The sequence below is a fragment of the Pogona vitticeps genome, chromosome 12, assembly GCF_051106095.1.
Source record: "Pogona vitticeps strain Pit_001003342236 chromosome 12, PviZW2.1, whole genome shotgun sequence".
In the NCBI taxonomy this organism is placed as follows: domain Eukaryota; kingdom Metazoa; phylum Chordata; class Lepidosauria; order Squamata; family Agamidae; genus Pogona; species Pogona vitticeps.
This window is the reverse complement of record NC_135794.1, coordinates 7,283,197-7,301,791: the sequence shown is the minus strand read 5'-3', so window position 1 is coordinate 7,301,791 and position 18,595 is coordinate 7,283,197. Positions and strand designations below refer to the sequence as shown.

Sequence of the window (18,595 nt, the reverse complement as noted above, 5' to 3'; positions counted from 1 at the left end):
GTGTACATTTAGTGAAATCTGTGGGCCAATTCCCTTGTCCAATAAGTATGCAAAGAATGTCAAGTATCTACAAAGGTTATCTTGAAGCAAGAATTTCACAAAATAATTGTGCAAAACCTCCTCTCTGCCACTCTCAATTTGTAGTTTTTGAAATTCATATAATACTGAATAATGAGTGTGAAATGTAAAATCCACTGCATTTATTATGAACACTTTACCAAATTGCTCCTTTTAAATTCCTCTAAATATGTTCTAACTTATTTTTCATGTCATCTGCTATTTTAGCATATTTATTATTTGTATGTTTGTTTTAATTCTATGCTGCCTTTCTTTCAGCAAAGAGACCCAAAGCGTTCACAAATAACTAAAACAAATTGCATTAAAAACACAATAAATTACGAAGTTAAGAAGCAACCAAACAACTTAAATATTTCAAAGCACACGTAAAAGGAACACAGGCACTGCTTACCATAAATGAAAGTACAGTATATGTGATAGGTTTAAGCAGTTACATGGAATGATACATAAGAATATCTGCATACCAGTTTACAAATAAAAACAACAGTCTGCAGTTTAAAAATCACTGGCATTAATTCACCGGTGGAGTGCTGGAAGATGGATGCACAAAAGGCACAAATAGACTTATCTTCAGAGAAGCAGAGGACAACTTCAAAAAGACTGAAGAAATGCTTTGCCAAGCTAATGTGTTTTCCATCACTCCATATGTATAGATCAGAAACAAGTATTGTCTTTTCCGTTAAATTATTTGAACTTAAAACCAGGGGCAAGTGGGCAATTAATATAATTATATAAACATGCTATGAACTAAACCTTCTAGTCAGTCCAACAGAGATGGGTGAGTTATATAAAATTCAGAAGCAACATTGTATTTCAAAGTACGACAATGGTTTCTAGCAAAAAGCCAACATTTTATCATTAGAGAAAAACAAAACACTAACAGTTAAAATGGAATGGAATATGCATTTGAAGGGGGGAGGAGAGATACTGAAAATTCTATATTCGGCTCCTAAATCCCGTAACAATTTTTCTGATTACTTACCTCCCAACAAGTCACATTGTAAATAAAGTTCTTCATTAATGTCACCTTTGAAATTTAGTTGTAAATCACATCAGAATATTATGCTCTTTTTAGATAGACCTCTATCAATTCACATCAACTAGGATCATTTCTAAACAGGTTCCATTTCAATGAGACTCCACCCATGTTTAAAGAGCAAAATCACAGTTCATAAACTGTGCTACTGTACGGGGTAGGATGCCTAGAGGGACTCACTGGAGAGCTTTGCGCACATTTATATAACTGAGCATGCCTCTGATGAGCAAATTACACAGGAATCTTTAAACACCATACCCATCCATCCATCCATCCATCCATCCATCCATCCATCCATCCATCCATCCATCCATCCATCCATCCATCCATCCATCCATCCATCCATCCATCCATCCATCCATCCATCCATCCATCCATCCATCCATCCATCCATCCATCCATCCATCCATCCATCCATCCATCCATCCATCCATCCATCCATCCATCCATCCATCCATCCATCCATCCATCCATCCATCCATCCATCCATCCATCCATCCATCCATCCATCCATCCATCCATCCATCCATCCATCCATCCATCCATCCATCCATCCATCCATCCATCCATCCATCCATCCATCCATCCATCCATCCATCCATCCATCCATCCATCCATCCATCCATCCATCCATCCATCCATCCATCCATCCATCCATCCATCCATCCATCCATCCATCCATCCATCCATCCATCCATCCATCCATCCATCCATCCATCCATCCATCCATCCATCCATCCATCCATCCATCCATCCATCCATCCATCCATCCATCCATCCATCCATCCATCCATCCATCCATCCATCCATCCATCCATCCATCCATCCATCCATCCATCCATCCATCCATCCATCCATCCATCCATCCATCCATCCATCCATCCATCCATCCATCCATCCATCCATCCATCCATCCATCCATCCATCCATCCATCCATCCATCCATCCATCCATCCATCCATCCATCCATCCATCCATCCATCCATCCATCCATCCATCCATCCATCCATCCATCCATCCATCCATCCATCCATCCATCCATCCATCCATCCATCTATCTATCTATCTATCTATCTATCTATCTATCTATCTATCTATCTATCTATCTATCTATGCATTTATTTACTTATTGGATTGACTGAATAAAAACACAATTAAATAAATAAAACTTCAGATACACTTTCAATAGTTATTTAATGCTGGGACTGTCTGTAAGTGAGCACAGGCCTGCCATACAGAGAAGAACTATTAATGTCCACAATGGACCATAGATTGTTAATGATACATTTGAATGGTCACAACTGGGAACTGACATTGTAGATTACTACAATGACATAGTCAACAAACCACAGACCACACACAATGGATACAGAGACAGGAACAGAACACTGTCACAAACCTAGTTGCCAAATCTACTCTGGCACCACCTTTACAGGTTCTACTAGTAACACTTGTTTATTTGTTCACCTGCTAACATGATTTACTGTATCCTTTGTTACTAGTGTTCTTTTACATTCTATACCAGACAAACTGGACAATCTCTAAGCAATACAATAAATGGGACATAAATATGACATTAGAAATAGTAACACACAATCTATTTTCAGAACACATCAAACTCCCAAAACACTCTCTTGCCTACATCCACCTTCACTATGAGCCAGGAGGCAAAACAGAGGCACCTCTCACCATTCCAACAAAGGAAAGAGAGCAAAGGGGACTATGGACTGGCAGCTCCTTCAAATAACACTATGGAAGATGTAGGTGGCCAAATGGAAAGAACCATCCCAGGGCCTAAAGGGGATGGGAGAGTTAAGAGAACAGTTAGAAAAGGTGGGAAAGATGGAGAAGGAGGGGGGAGAGAGAGAAAACATGGGTGAAGAGGTAGAAGCAGGAGAAGGAGAGGAGATAAAGAAGGGAGGGACATTACCACCAGTTTGGGAGTGGATCTGGTTAAAAACCCTTGGGCCCACAGGTGGGAAAGACTGAAGGTACCCAGGGAAGAAGCAAATCATGGAAGAAGAGCTGTGATTCCCCCTAAACCTTCATACTGGGGAGATTAAGGAGATTAAGAGGGAGAGGGAGAGGGAGAAAGTAGAGCAGGAAAGAAGTGTATGGTGAAGGTGGGAGATGAAGAGGAGACCAGAGTAGCAAGAACCTGGGGAGAGAACTAAGTGGGAAGAATTATTGGGAGAAGCGTCTGTGCCCCTGCTGCCTGTAGTGATGGGGACAATAATAAAGGACTGGTTACCAGCCGAAAAACCAGGTCCCTAGAATTTGAGTTTTGGAAATCCTTTTGATCATGAAGAGTGAAGTTCATGAACTTTCCAGCCCAGTTGGAGGGAAAGGAGAAAGACTGTTTCAGTAGGAGTAGATTGTTTGTTTGATAGTTCCAAAATAAATGTTCAACCATTACAACGATTGGTGTCCCTGTTTCGGGATCAAGGATAAAGAGAGGAAGGAAGACAAATACAGATTCAACACAAACCCTCACACTCACACTCAAAATGTATACTTGCACGTTGCTTTCACTCCAATGTCTTTGAAAGCAAAAATGTAAACTACTCAAACTCAGACACATTTATCAATCTTTAAAGCGCCACAAAGCATTTGTTATTACTTTTTGTATTGCTTTTCTTTCACAGAGATAGAGACAGATGACAAAGTGTAGCAAATAGGCAAGTGAATTCCAAATCATTGAGTTTGTGGTTCAGATCTCATTCTCTACTCTAAACTCAGAATCTTGGAAGTCCTCCTTTTTTCAGTTTCACTCCCAAATTCCTACAAAGGAATAAGGCTAACAAATAATAGATATATTTTAAATATAATAAGGTAATTTAGGAGAAGTCAACTCTTACTTATAGCTACATTTTTCAGGGATTTCTAGTTAGAGAAGTAGTTTTCTCTTTGCCCAAAGCTTTCCAAACTGGAGGGTGGAAATGCTGCAATATTATTTGTAGACTGAACAGGGAACTTAGTTAGTCTCTAAGCCCTTGCTTGAAATGCCCACGGGAGCCTGGGTTTTATTTGGGGCTTCATATTTTACTCACCCTCTAACTTTCGCAGTTCAGACTAACATAATTGTATTATTTTTAATTTCCTATTTCCTCAATTCAGGCTGCTGATCAGTGATCATCTTTCTTAATCTTATTGATTTCAAATGGGATTGTGGCTCTTGCTCCACCCCATAATCACTCTGGAATCACACAAATACCTGAATGCACATCTCTAACCTAAGCAACAAAAGTTCATTGTTCAATTGTTAACATTTTTAAATTTACAAATATATAAATTAGGAGCCTCCTACATCACAGAACACAAAAAGCAAAGCAAAGCGTGCTGCTTATATACCGGCCCATAGTGCTACAAGCACTCTGTGGACGGTTTACAGGTTAATTATGCAGGCTACACATTGCCTCCCCAGCAAGCTGGGTAATTTTACCGATCTCGGAAGGATGGAAGGCTGAGTCAACCTTGAGCCGGCTACCTGGGATTGAACCCCAGGTCGTGAGCACAGTTTTGGCTGCAGTACAGCGGTTTAACCTTCCATAGAGCAAAAGGGACTGGTAGCTCCTTTCATTAAATGTTATTGGGGAGAGGGAATTTCTCCCATGTACATCTTTTCCCCAAAACCTGAAGGATGTCATATTCCTATGGGTGATAAGAGATTCTAGGCCGTTTAGTACATTAACTGGAAAGCAAAGTATGCTGCCTCTATACCGCCCCACAGTGTTTAAAGCACTTTTTGGGCACTTTACAATTGAATTATACAGGTTACACACTGCACCCTCCCAACATCTGGGTACTTAATTTACCAACCTCAGAAGGATGGAAGGTTGAGTCACCTTTAAGCCTGCTACCTGAGCCCAGGATCAAACTCAGGTTGTGAGCAGTACTACAGATTTACTATTGTACCACAAGGCTCCTACAGAAGACCCACTGATGCAAATTGGAACAGCCAAACTCCTACATCAGAGATAAATAAAGGAGCCTCGTGGCGCAGTGATTAAACCGCTGTACTGCAGCTAAAACTGTGCTCACGACCTGGGGTTCAAATCCCAGGTAGCCGGCTCAAGGTTGACTCAGCCTTCTATCCTTCCGAGGTCGGTAAAATGAGTACCCAGCTCGCTGGGGGGGGGGGGCAATGTGTAGCCTGCATCATTAAATTGTAAACCGCCCAGAGAGTGCTTGAAGCGCTATGGGGCGGTATATAAGCAGCACGCTTTGCTTTTTGCTTTGCTTTTTTGTTATTATTTTTTAATGTTAAGACAAAATGCAAAGCAGAGGATGTTTGAATATTAAAAGCAGCAAAGAACACTGATATGTGGGAGCAACTAGCAAAATGAATTCATTATCGTGAGCATTTTATTAAGCAAATAAAGTGTTCTGCGAGGGACTAACTGTTCATTAGGGAAATGAGGAAGCAGCTGCGTGAGGCATTTTTCCCTTCTAGAAAGTACTAGAGCTTCTTTCTTGTTGGTTTTCAATCCTTTTTAGCAGTTGCTCTTTAACCCAAGATGCACAGTCTGCACAATACAATGGCCATTATCTAGTTATGTAGGTCTGCCTACTCAACAGGAATGACATCACCAGACACATCCCATTGCTGGTAATTTAGAGTTCTTTGCTTGATTTCAGGGTGCCCACAACTGTATATCATTGCCTACAAGTCACTGGGACCCCAAAACTGAAAACAGAACTCTCTAATTAGAGGCAATCTGCCACGGCTGGTGATGTCATTTCTCTTGTGCAGATGGAACAACACAATAGGTTATTTCTTATACACACTGGACAATTAAGGACCTGTAAGACAGACTTTTGCAAATGAAAGCAAAAGAAAAAATGAATGAAGAACTAAACAAGTTCTCTGGCTCTTTTGCATTTCACCCTTCTTCACTTCAGCCTGAGAAACAAGTGTGCAACTAATAAAAGATGTCTGATCAGACACAATGCAGATCCTCTTAAAAACTGTTTCATGCAAACTTATTTTCACTGCAATAGACTACCACAACTAAGAGTCCAATAGCACCATTAAGACAAACAAGTTTGGCAAAGGCTGTATTCCACAAAAGCTTATGCCAAATAAAACCAGCTAATCTTAAAACTGCCACAGATGCTTTGTTATTTCCCTAAAAATTACTCTGCCTAAGAGGCTTTTTTTTTTTTTGGTAGGGAAAAGGAAACATGGAAGCACCTCTCCCCCTTCATGAATGGGAAAGCAGTTGGGGAGAATGTTTTTGTCCAGAAACTACCATTAGCACAAGCACAGAAGGATGTATAGACACCTTCAAGCAATCCTTGACTGAACCAGATTTTTGTTTTAGAAGTAAAAAATGTTATGGCATCTTAAAGACTAAATGCTATATTTAATGTGAGGTTCGGTGGACAAGTCGACTTCCTCAGAAGAACTGAACTTGCCCACAAAAGCTCACATTAAAACATAGCAGTTAATCTTTAAGGTACCACGACGCTTCTGTCTTATTTTCATTTTGTTTTTGTCTAACAGTTTTTTGTTTGTTGAATCTGGACATGCTTCAGTAGCTCCCAAAATATGCTTAGTACCACAATGCCAGGATTGTTTGCAGTGTCTCAGAGGCTACTGCATTTCATAAAGCTCCACAGTCTTATCTTTCCAGGATAGACTGTGTGTTCACACATATATTCTGTTTTTCAACCAGCTAAAATAGAAAATCTCTCAGTTCAAACTCCTGTCCCATCATCAAAGGTGATTTCTAGTGTTAGACATAAACACATGCCAGGGCTATTTGTACTCTGTTGTCTACTTTTGTTTTGCCTTCTGGAACTGGCATCTACCATCATCACTTTATCTCACAGTAAGGGCTCTGCTGAAGGAAAGTCATACAGTGACTTACAATAGCACTCCTCTGGTACTCCTCTGGTAATATAAGACAGCTGTAATATGTTGCTGTTTTATCATCTTCAATTTTTTAAAACCTAAATGTTTGCACAGAAAATACCAAAGGTATCAAAAGACAAAGTTCCAATATTCATTTTTCCCCTCTAGCATCTCCAGGGTCAGTCATCAAAGACATAGTGTCATATGACTGAAGAGGCTCAAAGTTGCACCAATGAAATTACTGTCAGCTGGATACATTGTTTGCTACAGAATCGTATAGAGCAGTGGTCTCCAGCCTTGGGCCTCCAGACGTTTTTGGACTTCAACTCCCAGAAATCTTGGCCAGCCTAGGTGGTGGTGAAGGCTTCTGGGAGTGGTAGTCCAAGAACATCTGGAGGCCCAAGGTTGGGGACCACTGGTATAGAGGGTGAAGATTAATGGCTCCTTCTCAAACTGGGTGTTGGTAACGAGTGGGGTACCCCAGGGCTCAGTCCTGGGCCCAGCGTTACCCAATATTTTTTATTAATGATCTGGATCATGGGATACATAGAATGCTAAACAAATATGCAGATGAGACAAAATTGGGTGGAATAGCCAACAACCTGGAAGACAGAAACAAAATTCAAAAACGATCTGGACTGGCTTGAGTACTGGGCTGAAAACAACAGAATTAAATTCAACAGGGTTAAGTGCAAAGTACTGCACCTAGGAAAAAGAAACAAAACACATTTACAAGATGGGGGACACCTGACTCCGCAATAATGCAAGTGAGAAGGATCTTGCAGTTGAATATGAGCCAATAGTGTGATGTGGCTAAAAAAAAGGCGAATTCTATTTTAGGATGCATTAACAGAAGTATAATCTCCAAATCCCATGAGGTTCTAGTTCCACTCGATTCAGCACTAGTTAGGCCTCATGTTGAGTATTGTGTCCAGTTCTGAACACCGCACTTCAAGAAGGATGCCAACATATCTGAACAAGTTCGGAGGAGGGCAACAAGGATGATCAGGGTGCTGGAAACCAAGCCCTATGAGGAAAGACTGAAAGAACTGGGCATGTTTAGTCTTGAGAAATGAAGACAGAGGGGAGAAATGATAGCACTTTTCAAGTACTTGAAAGACTGTCATACAGAAAAGGGTCAGGATCTATTCTCAGTCATTCCTAATTGCAGGACACGCAACAAGGGGCTCAAATAACAGGAAGCCAGATTTCAGGTGAATATCAAGAAAAACTTCCTGTTAGAGTAGTACAGCAATGGAACCAATTAGTTGTTGTGGGTTTTTCGGGCTCTTTGGTCGTGTTCTAAAGGTTGTTCTTCCTAACGTTTTACCAGTCTCTGTGGCCGGCATCTTCAGAGGACAGGAGTAGCACTCTGATGGGGAGTGCTCCAACAATGGAGGCAATTTCAAGAGAAATTTAGACAACCACCTGGCAGATCTCCTTTGACTTGGATTCCTGGACTGAGCAGGGAGTTGGACTCATTAGCCTTATAGGCCCCTTCCAACTTCATGATTCTACGATTCTATTCAACTGTTGTTTTGCTGTTCTGCATGTTTCTGAACTGAAAAGTATTGGTCCACTAGCATCTCTTGGATAGCTCACAAATTTTCTCTCATTAGATCATGTTTTTGTTGTTATGTGCCATCAAGTCAGAACAGACTTATAACACCCCTAATAAGGCTTTCAAGGTAAGTGAGATATTTAAGGAGTGGCTTTACCAATTCCACATCCCCAGTGAGTTTTCATGGCTGAGTAGGGATTTAAACCCAGGCTTCCTGAATCCTAATCCATCACTCTGTCCACTACACTACACTACACACTACACTACACTACACTAGGTATCCCAATTAAATCATACTACTATAAAAATACAGCTTGCTGATTTCCTGTCTAAGAACAGAACCCTGGAAAAGCACAACTATCTAGCCATTCTGTCAAAGCATCTATCCTCTTTATATTTGGAGCAAAATGAAATATGCCCCTTGAACATCTTTATCAAGGCCAAATGCAAAGATGAAATACCAGTTTTACAAACTGCGTTTTGCTACCTTGAGTTTGTATTATCATTCCTTTTCTCAAGTGCCATGGATAGAGTCATCCAGAGCTCCCACACTATCTACGTACAAGAGATCTTGGAGAAGGGGAACATGTAGCCCTCTTCCACTTGTAGCAGACAAAATTCGAAATCATCATTCTTCACCGCTAGCTGTAATACCTATCCTTTCAGCAGATGCCATTCTGATCTCTTTCCTTTTGTAATACTAACTCTTCAACCAGGGACCCTTAAGTCTTATTCAATTCTTCCTCAGAAACATAAATCTCCGTCTTTATCTGAGCCTGAAAACACTGATGAAATACTATTATCAGACTCTGAAAAAGTTCTATTTAAACAGTATGATTAGGACTGACCCACTACACACCCTTCTCCTGTCTTTCAAGGATAAAGCTCAATGCTGTTCCTTGGAACTCATGTTCAGCTTTTCCTTTAAAAATAACAATAAAAAATAAAAATAAAACCACAATTTCTTATCTGGCCACCTACCAACCCAGCAAGCTTCAACAAAACCATTTTCAAGAGGTCACTGGAGTGACGGTCTTGCCCTTTCTGCGAAGTAAATGCAGAACTTTTACTATTGTTTGTAATGGTAAATGAAAAACTGGAATATTGAAAGCTCACCCTCCACTCTGTAGGAGTATGTTTAGTCATCTTATCCATGCTAATCAAGGCAAGGAGAGATCTCAGATTAGCAACAAGGTTTAAGGAAATACAATGCTTCTCTCTCAGCATTGAGGAAAAAAAACACCTTGAGTTACCAATATTACCAACAGCAAGGAACTAAATATTGAGAACAAATAAACAAACGAACAAACAAAAAACCAAGGAAGCATCCCCCTTCTTTTAATGAGAAGAGATGAATCTGATCACAGAGGTCAATCTCGATTCCTGGGAACTGCTTTATTAGCCCGCCCAGAATCAAACGAGACCATTCATCTTCTTTTAGTTGCAGTGCACGATGAGCAGGGGATGGTTTTAGCCTTTTCCTAAACCGTGAAAAATCTCTTCTTTAAACTTTTGACTGGATCAGGGATCTTGGCTCTAGATGATGATGCAGAAAAGGATCCAGGCCTACAGTGGTAGGAAGCTGACTGCTACATGACCTCCTGGAGGTATGTGATTTACAATGCTCCCACGGGACTCCTTTTTTGGGAGAGGGAGAACAGCGCGAGTATCTGTATTTTTCCACAAACTGGACAGACTACAGAAATAATGTAATCTCTGACTGACATATGACTAGTCACTGTGGAAGCAGAATATTGGCATAGGCAACCCATGGTGATCCAGCATGTTTTTTGTGATATAATCACCTATTCTCCCTGTAGAGAAAAAAACTCCTTTTCTCACCATACTCCATGATGGGGGGAAAGGGAGGAGGAATGGACACAAGTAAATTAAGATATGGGAGAACATGACAAATCATTACTTTCACCATCTTCTGCAGATGGGATCCTGTAAATTCTTCAGAACTTCACCTCTGAATTGGGGTAAAATGAAGAATAGTCAATGACCCAAGGAAACAGTATCTGAATCTTGGGTTTTGTGATCAGGTTCCTGCTCTGCAATTTGGTCAATTTCTCTCTCAGTGGTAGCAGAAAACTACCGAGACAAAGAGTTGTTGGGGAACTGTACCAGTCTTGGCGAGGTGCATGTGCAGTGGCAACCTAAACATACTATTCAAGCCAGCAGTGGTGTGAGTTCTGAAGTAAAAAGATAATTACAGTCACTGAAAGTGGAAAGGCTGAAGGAAACACCCCTTCAACCTTCTACTGCTCTCTCTTTAATTAGCTCCATGGGAAAAACAATTGTGTGCCCACTCACTACAAAAGCAAGAAATTATCTGCAAGATGTGCCCTCCTGAGCCACACATTACAGTCACAACTTAGCTGTGATTCTGCCCTGGGGTGAGAATAAATATTTACTATTTCATCACAAGCTTTTGGAAATTATATGGATTTCTTAAGCATTCTGATATTACCTGAATTGAGATAACAAAAACTGAAACAATTAAATATATATTTATTCAATAATATTGAAGTAAGCTCTAGACATTCAAACGATTTAAAATACTCACCTGCTATTGTGAGCTTAGCTGTTCTGCTTACGATGGTCCCAAGGCTTTCCACAGTTGCAACACACTGATAATGCCCTTCATCAGGCTTATTGTGCTTTGAATGCACTACACTGTTAATTAATAAAGATCCATCTGGTAGCAGCTGGCGCCGGTCATCTGAAGCCAAGTTCAAAAAAGTCCCATCCTTTTTCCATTCAATTTTTGGAGACGATTCACAATAAGCTGAACAATTCAGTATAACAGAAGAAGCTCTAACTGACAAAGTGTCCACTGGTTCTGTGACAAAATAAAAGGGAGTAAAAGTCCTCACAGTGGGTCCTGTAAAACACAAGAGAAATGAATATTTATTAACAGCTTCTTAAAATTTCAAAATATTACCTCGATAATAGTTTCGTGTTGTTCCTTACACTCTTAAATGCTGCCATAAATCTAACTTTTGTACTAAACATCTGAAATAAAAAATACACCCCCGTGTTCTACAACCACAGATACAGCATCTTACACACAAAGACTAGACCAACAGAACAAACCATAAATGAGGATCAGAAGCTAAGAAGCAACTTCAAGGCATCTCAAGGATTTGCATTCACCCAGACTCATTTCTGAACTTCTTTCAATGTATGTTCCCTTCTATGTGGTGAGTAATTACTGATTTTTAAAGATCCATTAAAAATGAGGTGCTTTAAAGGCGAATCAAATTTAGTGCAAACAAAGCCAGGCCACAACTCCAACCCTACTGAGGCTTTCAGTAAAATTCTAACCTGTGAGCAGGGGGAACAGAATAGCCCAACTCCCCTCTCTCCCAGCTCTCTTCTATTGGAGAGCAGTCTTTGCCCATGGGTATCCCTTCATATGCAGGAACCCTCATTTTTCAGGGTTTCCTGTTGTGTGGAAATGATTCACCCCTTCAGATTTAGCTCTCTACATGCAAGAGTTAAGTTGGAGAAGTGCATGGCTACCACACTCACTCTGCTCTCAAGCTAGGATGAATCCTCTTACTGAAAACCTGACCAGCATTTCTGTTAAAATTGAATACATGACCATCAAACTCACTGAGTTAAAGCCTACTTTCCAACATAACAGAGAAGCCTGGAGGAAATAAAGATGGCGTGGTGGCGCTGTGGGCTAAACCGCAGGAGCCTTAGCTGCATGGTCAGAAGACCAGCAGTCGTAAGATCGAATCCACGCAACGGAGTGAGCTCCTGCCGCTTGTCCCAGCTCCCGCCAACCTAGCAGTTCGAAAGCATGCAAATGCAAGTAGATCAATAGGGACCACCTCGGTGGGAAGGTAACAGCGTTCCGTGTCTAAGTCGCACTGGCCATGTGACCACGGAAGATTGTCTTCAGACAAAACGCTGGCTCTATGGCTTGGAAACGGGGATGAGCACCGCCCCCTAGAGTCGAACACGACTGGACAAAAATTGTCAAGGGGAACCTTTACCTTACCTTGAGGCCATCTAGGTGGCCACTAGATTTTGATGGCCTAAATCCAACACAATGTTAGCCCAATGAAAATGGCAGTAATTGTGGCAGATTATACCACAAACAAGTGACCAAAGCTGTATTTGGATAACAGGTTGGCACTACTTCTGAAAACATGTAACCTCTATGACAGGGGGATTGTCATGATACAATGACTGCAATGAATACAGGGCAAAAATTATAATCACACATTTATTATGACAATAATAAATAAAAGTCAGCAGCCAAATAACATAGCAATTTACTTTCCAATTCTAGGAGCTCATAGTATTGTGCATGTTCCAGGTTCTTGCATGACACCATTAAGAAGATCCATTCCAGTCTGGTTTCAGGACAGAAACTGTATTAGTTGCTCAGGATGACTTATGCTAAACACTATATAAGGAGACAGTGTCTTTATTGGCTTCCACAGACCTCTCGGTAGTTTTCAAAGGCAGTGACCATGGTATATTTTCAGACTGTCTCTCTTTCATGGGACTTGAATTTATAATCCTATGGTGTAAAACAAAGGTACTGCAGTTTGGAAAATCTGCTACCATTCATATGGGGAATACAGTCTCTCACATACTAAAGGGAAAAAGTCACTCTCTCTCTCTCTCTCTCTCTCTCTCTCTCTCTCACACACACACACACACACACACACACACACACACACACACACACACACACACACACACACACACACACACACACACACACACACACACAAAATTACAAGTACAAGACTAACATGTCCAAGACTGAAGAAAGTAAGACTACAATATCAGACTACATTACCATATAACTGGTTTCAACAGCCTTTACTGTTTTGTTAGATTTACCTGTATCCATTCAGACAGATCAATGTCTTTATATGCTGAGGGACAAATGAGCATCTCCTATTTATGGATTCCCCAGCCCCCAGAGCCACATGGCTGACCTATTGACTTCAGAGCGCCAGGATGTTTGGCTCTTGGTTTAGACTAAGAAGGTTCTTATGAGTTATGCTAATCTCTCACACTGAAAATGAACGAGACCAACATTTTAAAATTAAGCAACATCTGACTCCTAAAAATCCAATACGCAATATGCTCTGTACTTATCCTAGAAAAGCTTTATCCCTCCTTACAACCCAGGACTGTCTTACAAGAAATAAAATCACTTTGTAACTATATTTGCAGCATTATATGAGAATGTTGATGCTTTTTTCACAAAGTGTCCCCCAAGGTATTTCAGACTTTGTACAATTTATTGCAAGGGAAAGACAACAGAGCTGAGTAATTCAAGAACAGCTGTAGCTTTACCAAGGAAATTGTTCTCTGTCTAAATATCTTCTACAAACACAGAACATTCAGCTGCAAACAAGCCAACAATTTAAAAAATGGTTTTCAAAAATAGCAAGGAAGCACTCTGGAATGCAGTTGCAGATTTATCTCCAAATGACCCAGATTCACCTTCTGCAGTACTAGAAGGATGGAATACGTGGAAGTGAGCAAGACTTGTTACATGCTGCCAAGTCATTTCTAACCCATGGCAACTCTATGAATGAGAGATCTCCTAAATGCCCTATCCTTAACAGCCCTGCTAGCTCTTGTAAACCCAAGCCTATGGCTTTCTTTAGGGAGTCAATCCTTCTTGTAATTGGACTTCCTCTTTTCCTGCGGACTTCAACCTTTCCCAGAGAACCTTGCTTTCTCATAATGTGCTGAAAGGAAGGACATCCTTGTGTGGGTGTTGTGCTGTCAAGTCAGAACCAACTTATAACAACCGTAATAGGGCTTACAAGGCAAGTGAGATATTTAAGGAATGGTTTTACCAGTTCCATTCCCCCAGTGAGTTTCCATGGTCAAGTGGGGATTCAAACCCTGTTCTTCAGAGTCCTAGTCCATCACTCCACATTGGAAAATTCTTAAGGTGATCACTTTTGCCTCCAGAGATAGTTCAGGCTTGATCTAGTCTAGGACCCACTTGCTCATCTTTCTAGCGGCCCAGGGTATTTATTTACAAATCTCTCCTCTAGTACCAGATTTCAAATAAATCAATTTTTTCCTGCCAGCTTTCTTTACTGTCCAGCTTTTACACCCATTTCGTGATCAGAAACATAAGAAGAGTGTGGATGATCTTGGTCTGTCTCCAGTGACACATCCTTAAAATTGATGATCTTTTGTAATTCCTTCATTGCTGTCCTTCCAAGTCTCAGTTTTCTGATTTCTTGGCTGCAGTTTCCATTTGGATTGATGATTGGACCAAGACATAGAAAATCTTTCAGTATTTCAATGTTTTCATTGTCAACATTAAAGTTGTGTAGTTCTGCATTCATGGTTTTTATCTTCTTAACATTGAACTGCAGTCCTGCTTTGGCACTTTTTACATTTTCACTAAAAGTCTTTTCAAATCATTGCTGCTTTCTGCCAGTAAGATGGTGCCAACTGCATATATTTAATTATTTATGTTTCTTCTGCCAATTTTCACTCCTCCTTCATCTGAATCTAGTCTGGCTTTCTATATGATATGTTCTGCATGCAGATTGAAAAAATAAGGGGATAAAATGCACCCTTGTCTGACACCTTTGCCTATCAAAAAACATTCTACCTCTCCATATTCTGCCCAAACAGATACTTACTGCCTACAATACAGGTTACCTATCAAAACAATCAAGTGCTGAGGCACACCCACTTCCTGCAGAACAATACTTTCTCATGAACCACACAGAAGTAACTTGCAAGTAGCATTTTGCAGTATCTAGCAATATTAGATACTACAAAAAGGTGCATCATATTTACTACTCAAGAATTTTATCAAAGGTAGACATGTTAATCTATTTCAACAAAGAAAAAGTCTAGGTGAACCTTTAAGACTAACTGGTTTTACATTTCATAGACTACAGTCTACCTCTCCTGATGCATGAAGCAAAGCCTCATAAGACAGGGGTGCAGAGGAATGAAGACAAAATGTAGTGGAAATGTAACAAGTTTGGCAATTTTATGCTACCGAGGATAAAGAATTTTGTTTAATCATACTCTAGAAACAGGATACTCAATGCATACAACTCTCCTACAACAAAGAGGCTGGAATCACTTGTTAAATGGAGAGATACAATTGAGGAGTTTTTTGTTGCCAAAATCAGATGCTTGCAAGGGCAAAACTATTTGGATACAAGTAATATTCTTGCTTCATGACACTAAAATCCGCATATTTCTGAGAAATACAATTTATTCAGCTTTAGATTAAAGATCCTAGCAAGCACAAGACTCTTTGTTTTTTATATGAACTGTGGTTCAAAGAATATCAGAAATCCAAAAATATTTATACATCTGTCTGTATCATCTGAAACATACAGTAGTATTGGCTCCCCCAAACACAGCACCTGAGATTTTGAAATATTACTTCCAACCAGGTGATGCAGTTAGCTTCAGTGAGGTGCCTTTCACAAATTTCATGACTTAAAGCTTAAAACTAATGATGTCAGTTTATAATGTCAAAACAGTTAAATCAAACACAGGGAAATGAAAGCCACTGGTATATTTTTATTACTTTTCATTCATCAGGACCATGATAATATTAATAACTCTCTTTAACTCCCTAAAATAATTTTCTTTTAAAACACAGTAAAAAGTTCGCACAAAGATACAACCTTTACCGAGAGACTAAATAAGCACAAGACTGAACCTTTCAGAAACTAAATAAGCACAAGACTGTTGTTCAAGGCTTTTATACAATGGAATGGGGGAGTCCAACTTTAAACTGAATTCTGTGGCCTGATACGTAATCCAACTTGTATTCAAGTGACTACCAGTCATATTCCTAATTACAACACCCAACTTTTTTTGATCCTGTTAACAACTGAAGAGGCTAAGGAATCTTTGACCTTCATAACAATAATTATATTAATGAAGTACAAGTCATGTTTCAACGTGTTATCAGACTATGCTGGGATTTACGTTCACATGGGGTATACTGTAAAGTAAACCCACAGAGCTGCAGTCGTTTTCTGAAGCAAAGGTTTATAAATGCACATAACAATACTGCTCAGAGGAACTGTCACCATTCCTGAGGTGATTTTTTAAATTAAATATTTCCTACTGGAAATGTTTTAATTTCTGGAAGCTTCCATGTAATTCCATTCACCAATGAACTCTTTCATTGTTCGGAAGCTATGAGAGCTCCAAGCCAGGATGACGAAGTCTTTAATTACTTAAAATTACTGCTGCTGGTAAAACTATCACAGGGGTAACAATTAGACACTTTCTTCTTCTCTCCCGCAGGTTCCCAATGATAAACGGGATTACCTGGGAGCTGCGAAAGCTTTGGGACAGAAGTAGGAAATGTTTTAATTTCTGAAAAATCTCTTGTGCTGATGATGTCATCAGCCCTATGCAAGCACAATTAAACAAACAGGATTACTGCCACAGAGTTGTGATTTACACCTTTCCCTCTCTGCCCTGACAATGAGGGTGACAACCAAGCTAGCACACAAAATTAAAATGTGTAATCATGTACTGAATGTTCCTACCAAGTTACATTCTGTTATATTCCACCCCTTCATTATAAAGAGAATACCTAATGATGCCATGCAAACCAAAGGCCTTGCTTCATTTAGCCAACTGAAAAGCTATCTCAGAGGAATCATACAACTTAACTTTTAACAGAAACTACAGAAGTCTGATACATTTAAATGATTAATGGCAGTTTTTGCTTTCATTCAAGTTACCCTGAAAACTTTCATTATGGACCATAAATAAATATTGTAAATAAACAAATATATGTGTTCTAATATTTATAACTAGAGACATGTTTACAGTATCAGAATAACTAAAATGACAGCCTATACTTAAGCAAGGAGCTCTCTCACATCATTACCTATCTGAAATAGCTTGTAACTCCTACATACCAGAGATGATTCTTTCAGAAAACTGTGCATGCCAGGATGAACCTGAAGTCCACAAGCCGTAATGACATTAATAATGTCATGAATACATCATTCTTAATTCCTTCTTTGCGTCAAAAGAACGGTTCTCTCCCCTCACAATATAAACAGAGCTGAAGAGCTAAATCAAATGAAATATTTCTGCATCACCCCTCTGTCCTTCAGCCCTTTCCAGTATCAAAACACACTCCAGAGGTTTTCCCAGCCCTCCAAATCACGTTTTTAGGGTGAATCTTGAAGAAACAGCAAATACTGCTGAAACTATAATGTGGAAAGAATTAGCCCACCTCTTTAAATGGATGGAATCCCAGGAAAGTCCAGCTTAAGGTTGCATAGAAAATTGGGTTAATGGGCTATGGACTAGAACCAAAGTAAGTGAATGACAAGGAAACCATTACATGAGTTTTATGTGAGATTTACTTCTTGCTGGTTCAATACTCAGGCTAAATTAAAATGACCAGTTTACCACAAACCACTGGTCATCATTGGCATGTAACCCTCCCAGATTACCTAAATTCCACATGCAACAATTTAAATTTATGTTGAAAAAAGTCCCTTTTGCATCTTCCAGCAGGTCAGAGGAATTCTTTCCCATATTCTTCTCCCATGTATGAGATCTGTTTTATGTCCAACAGTTTTCACAAATATGGTGAGACTACTTCCCACATTTGCTAGAGTCCAGTGGGGTTTTTTCCCCTTGCTCCCTCTTTTTTTAAAAGAGATATTAGGGGAGAGCAGGAAGTTTGTAATTTTGGAAGGTAGCTTTTCAACGTCCGGAGCAGAGGCATGAATACTGCACGAATCTTCTAGCCACCTAGAAGTTGCCCTTTGCTGCCTTAGGAAAGACATACTATAAAAATTCTCCTCATCACCATTACAAGATAATTTCATTTAATAAACTTTATTTTGAGTGTCACTTGTGTCATCTGAAGATCACACCAGATGCTCAGATTTTGGTGCACAGTCTGAGGAAGATGAATTATCATCAAAAGCTACTTATCTACAGTACTTCATTTCTTTTAAGTGGACCAGTAACAGTACTGTGTGCTACTGCATTTGTACTGCTTCTCTGAACCTGGAGGTCCAGGTTCCAACAGTGGCCAGGA

At 39.8% G+C, this 18,595-nt stretch overlaps 1 protein-coding gene across 15 annotated transcripts in view; it reads right to left on the bottom strand.

Moving 5' to 3' along the window:
- Nucleotides 1-18,595, bottom strand: part of NEO1 (neogenin 1) — a 131,135-nt gene that overhangs the window by 76,538 nt on the left and 36,002 nt on the right. For all 15 annotated transcript variants that reach the window (XM_078380964.1, XM_078380966.1, XM_072981707.2 and 12 more), the window contains exon 2: nucleotides 11,102-11,419. In XM_078380964.1, the coding sequence (XP_078237090.1) occupies nucleotides 11,102-11,419 (318 nt within the window). The remainder of the gene's footprint in view (nucleotides 1-11,101; nucleotides 11,420-18,595) is intronic.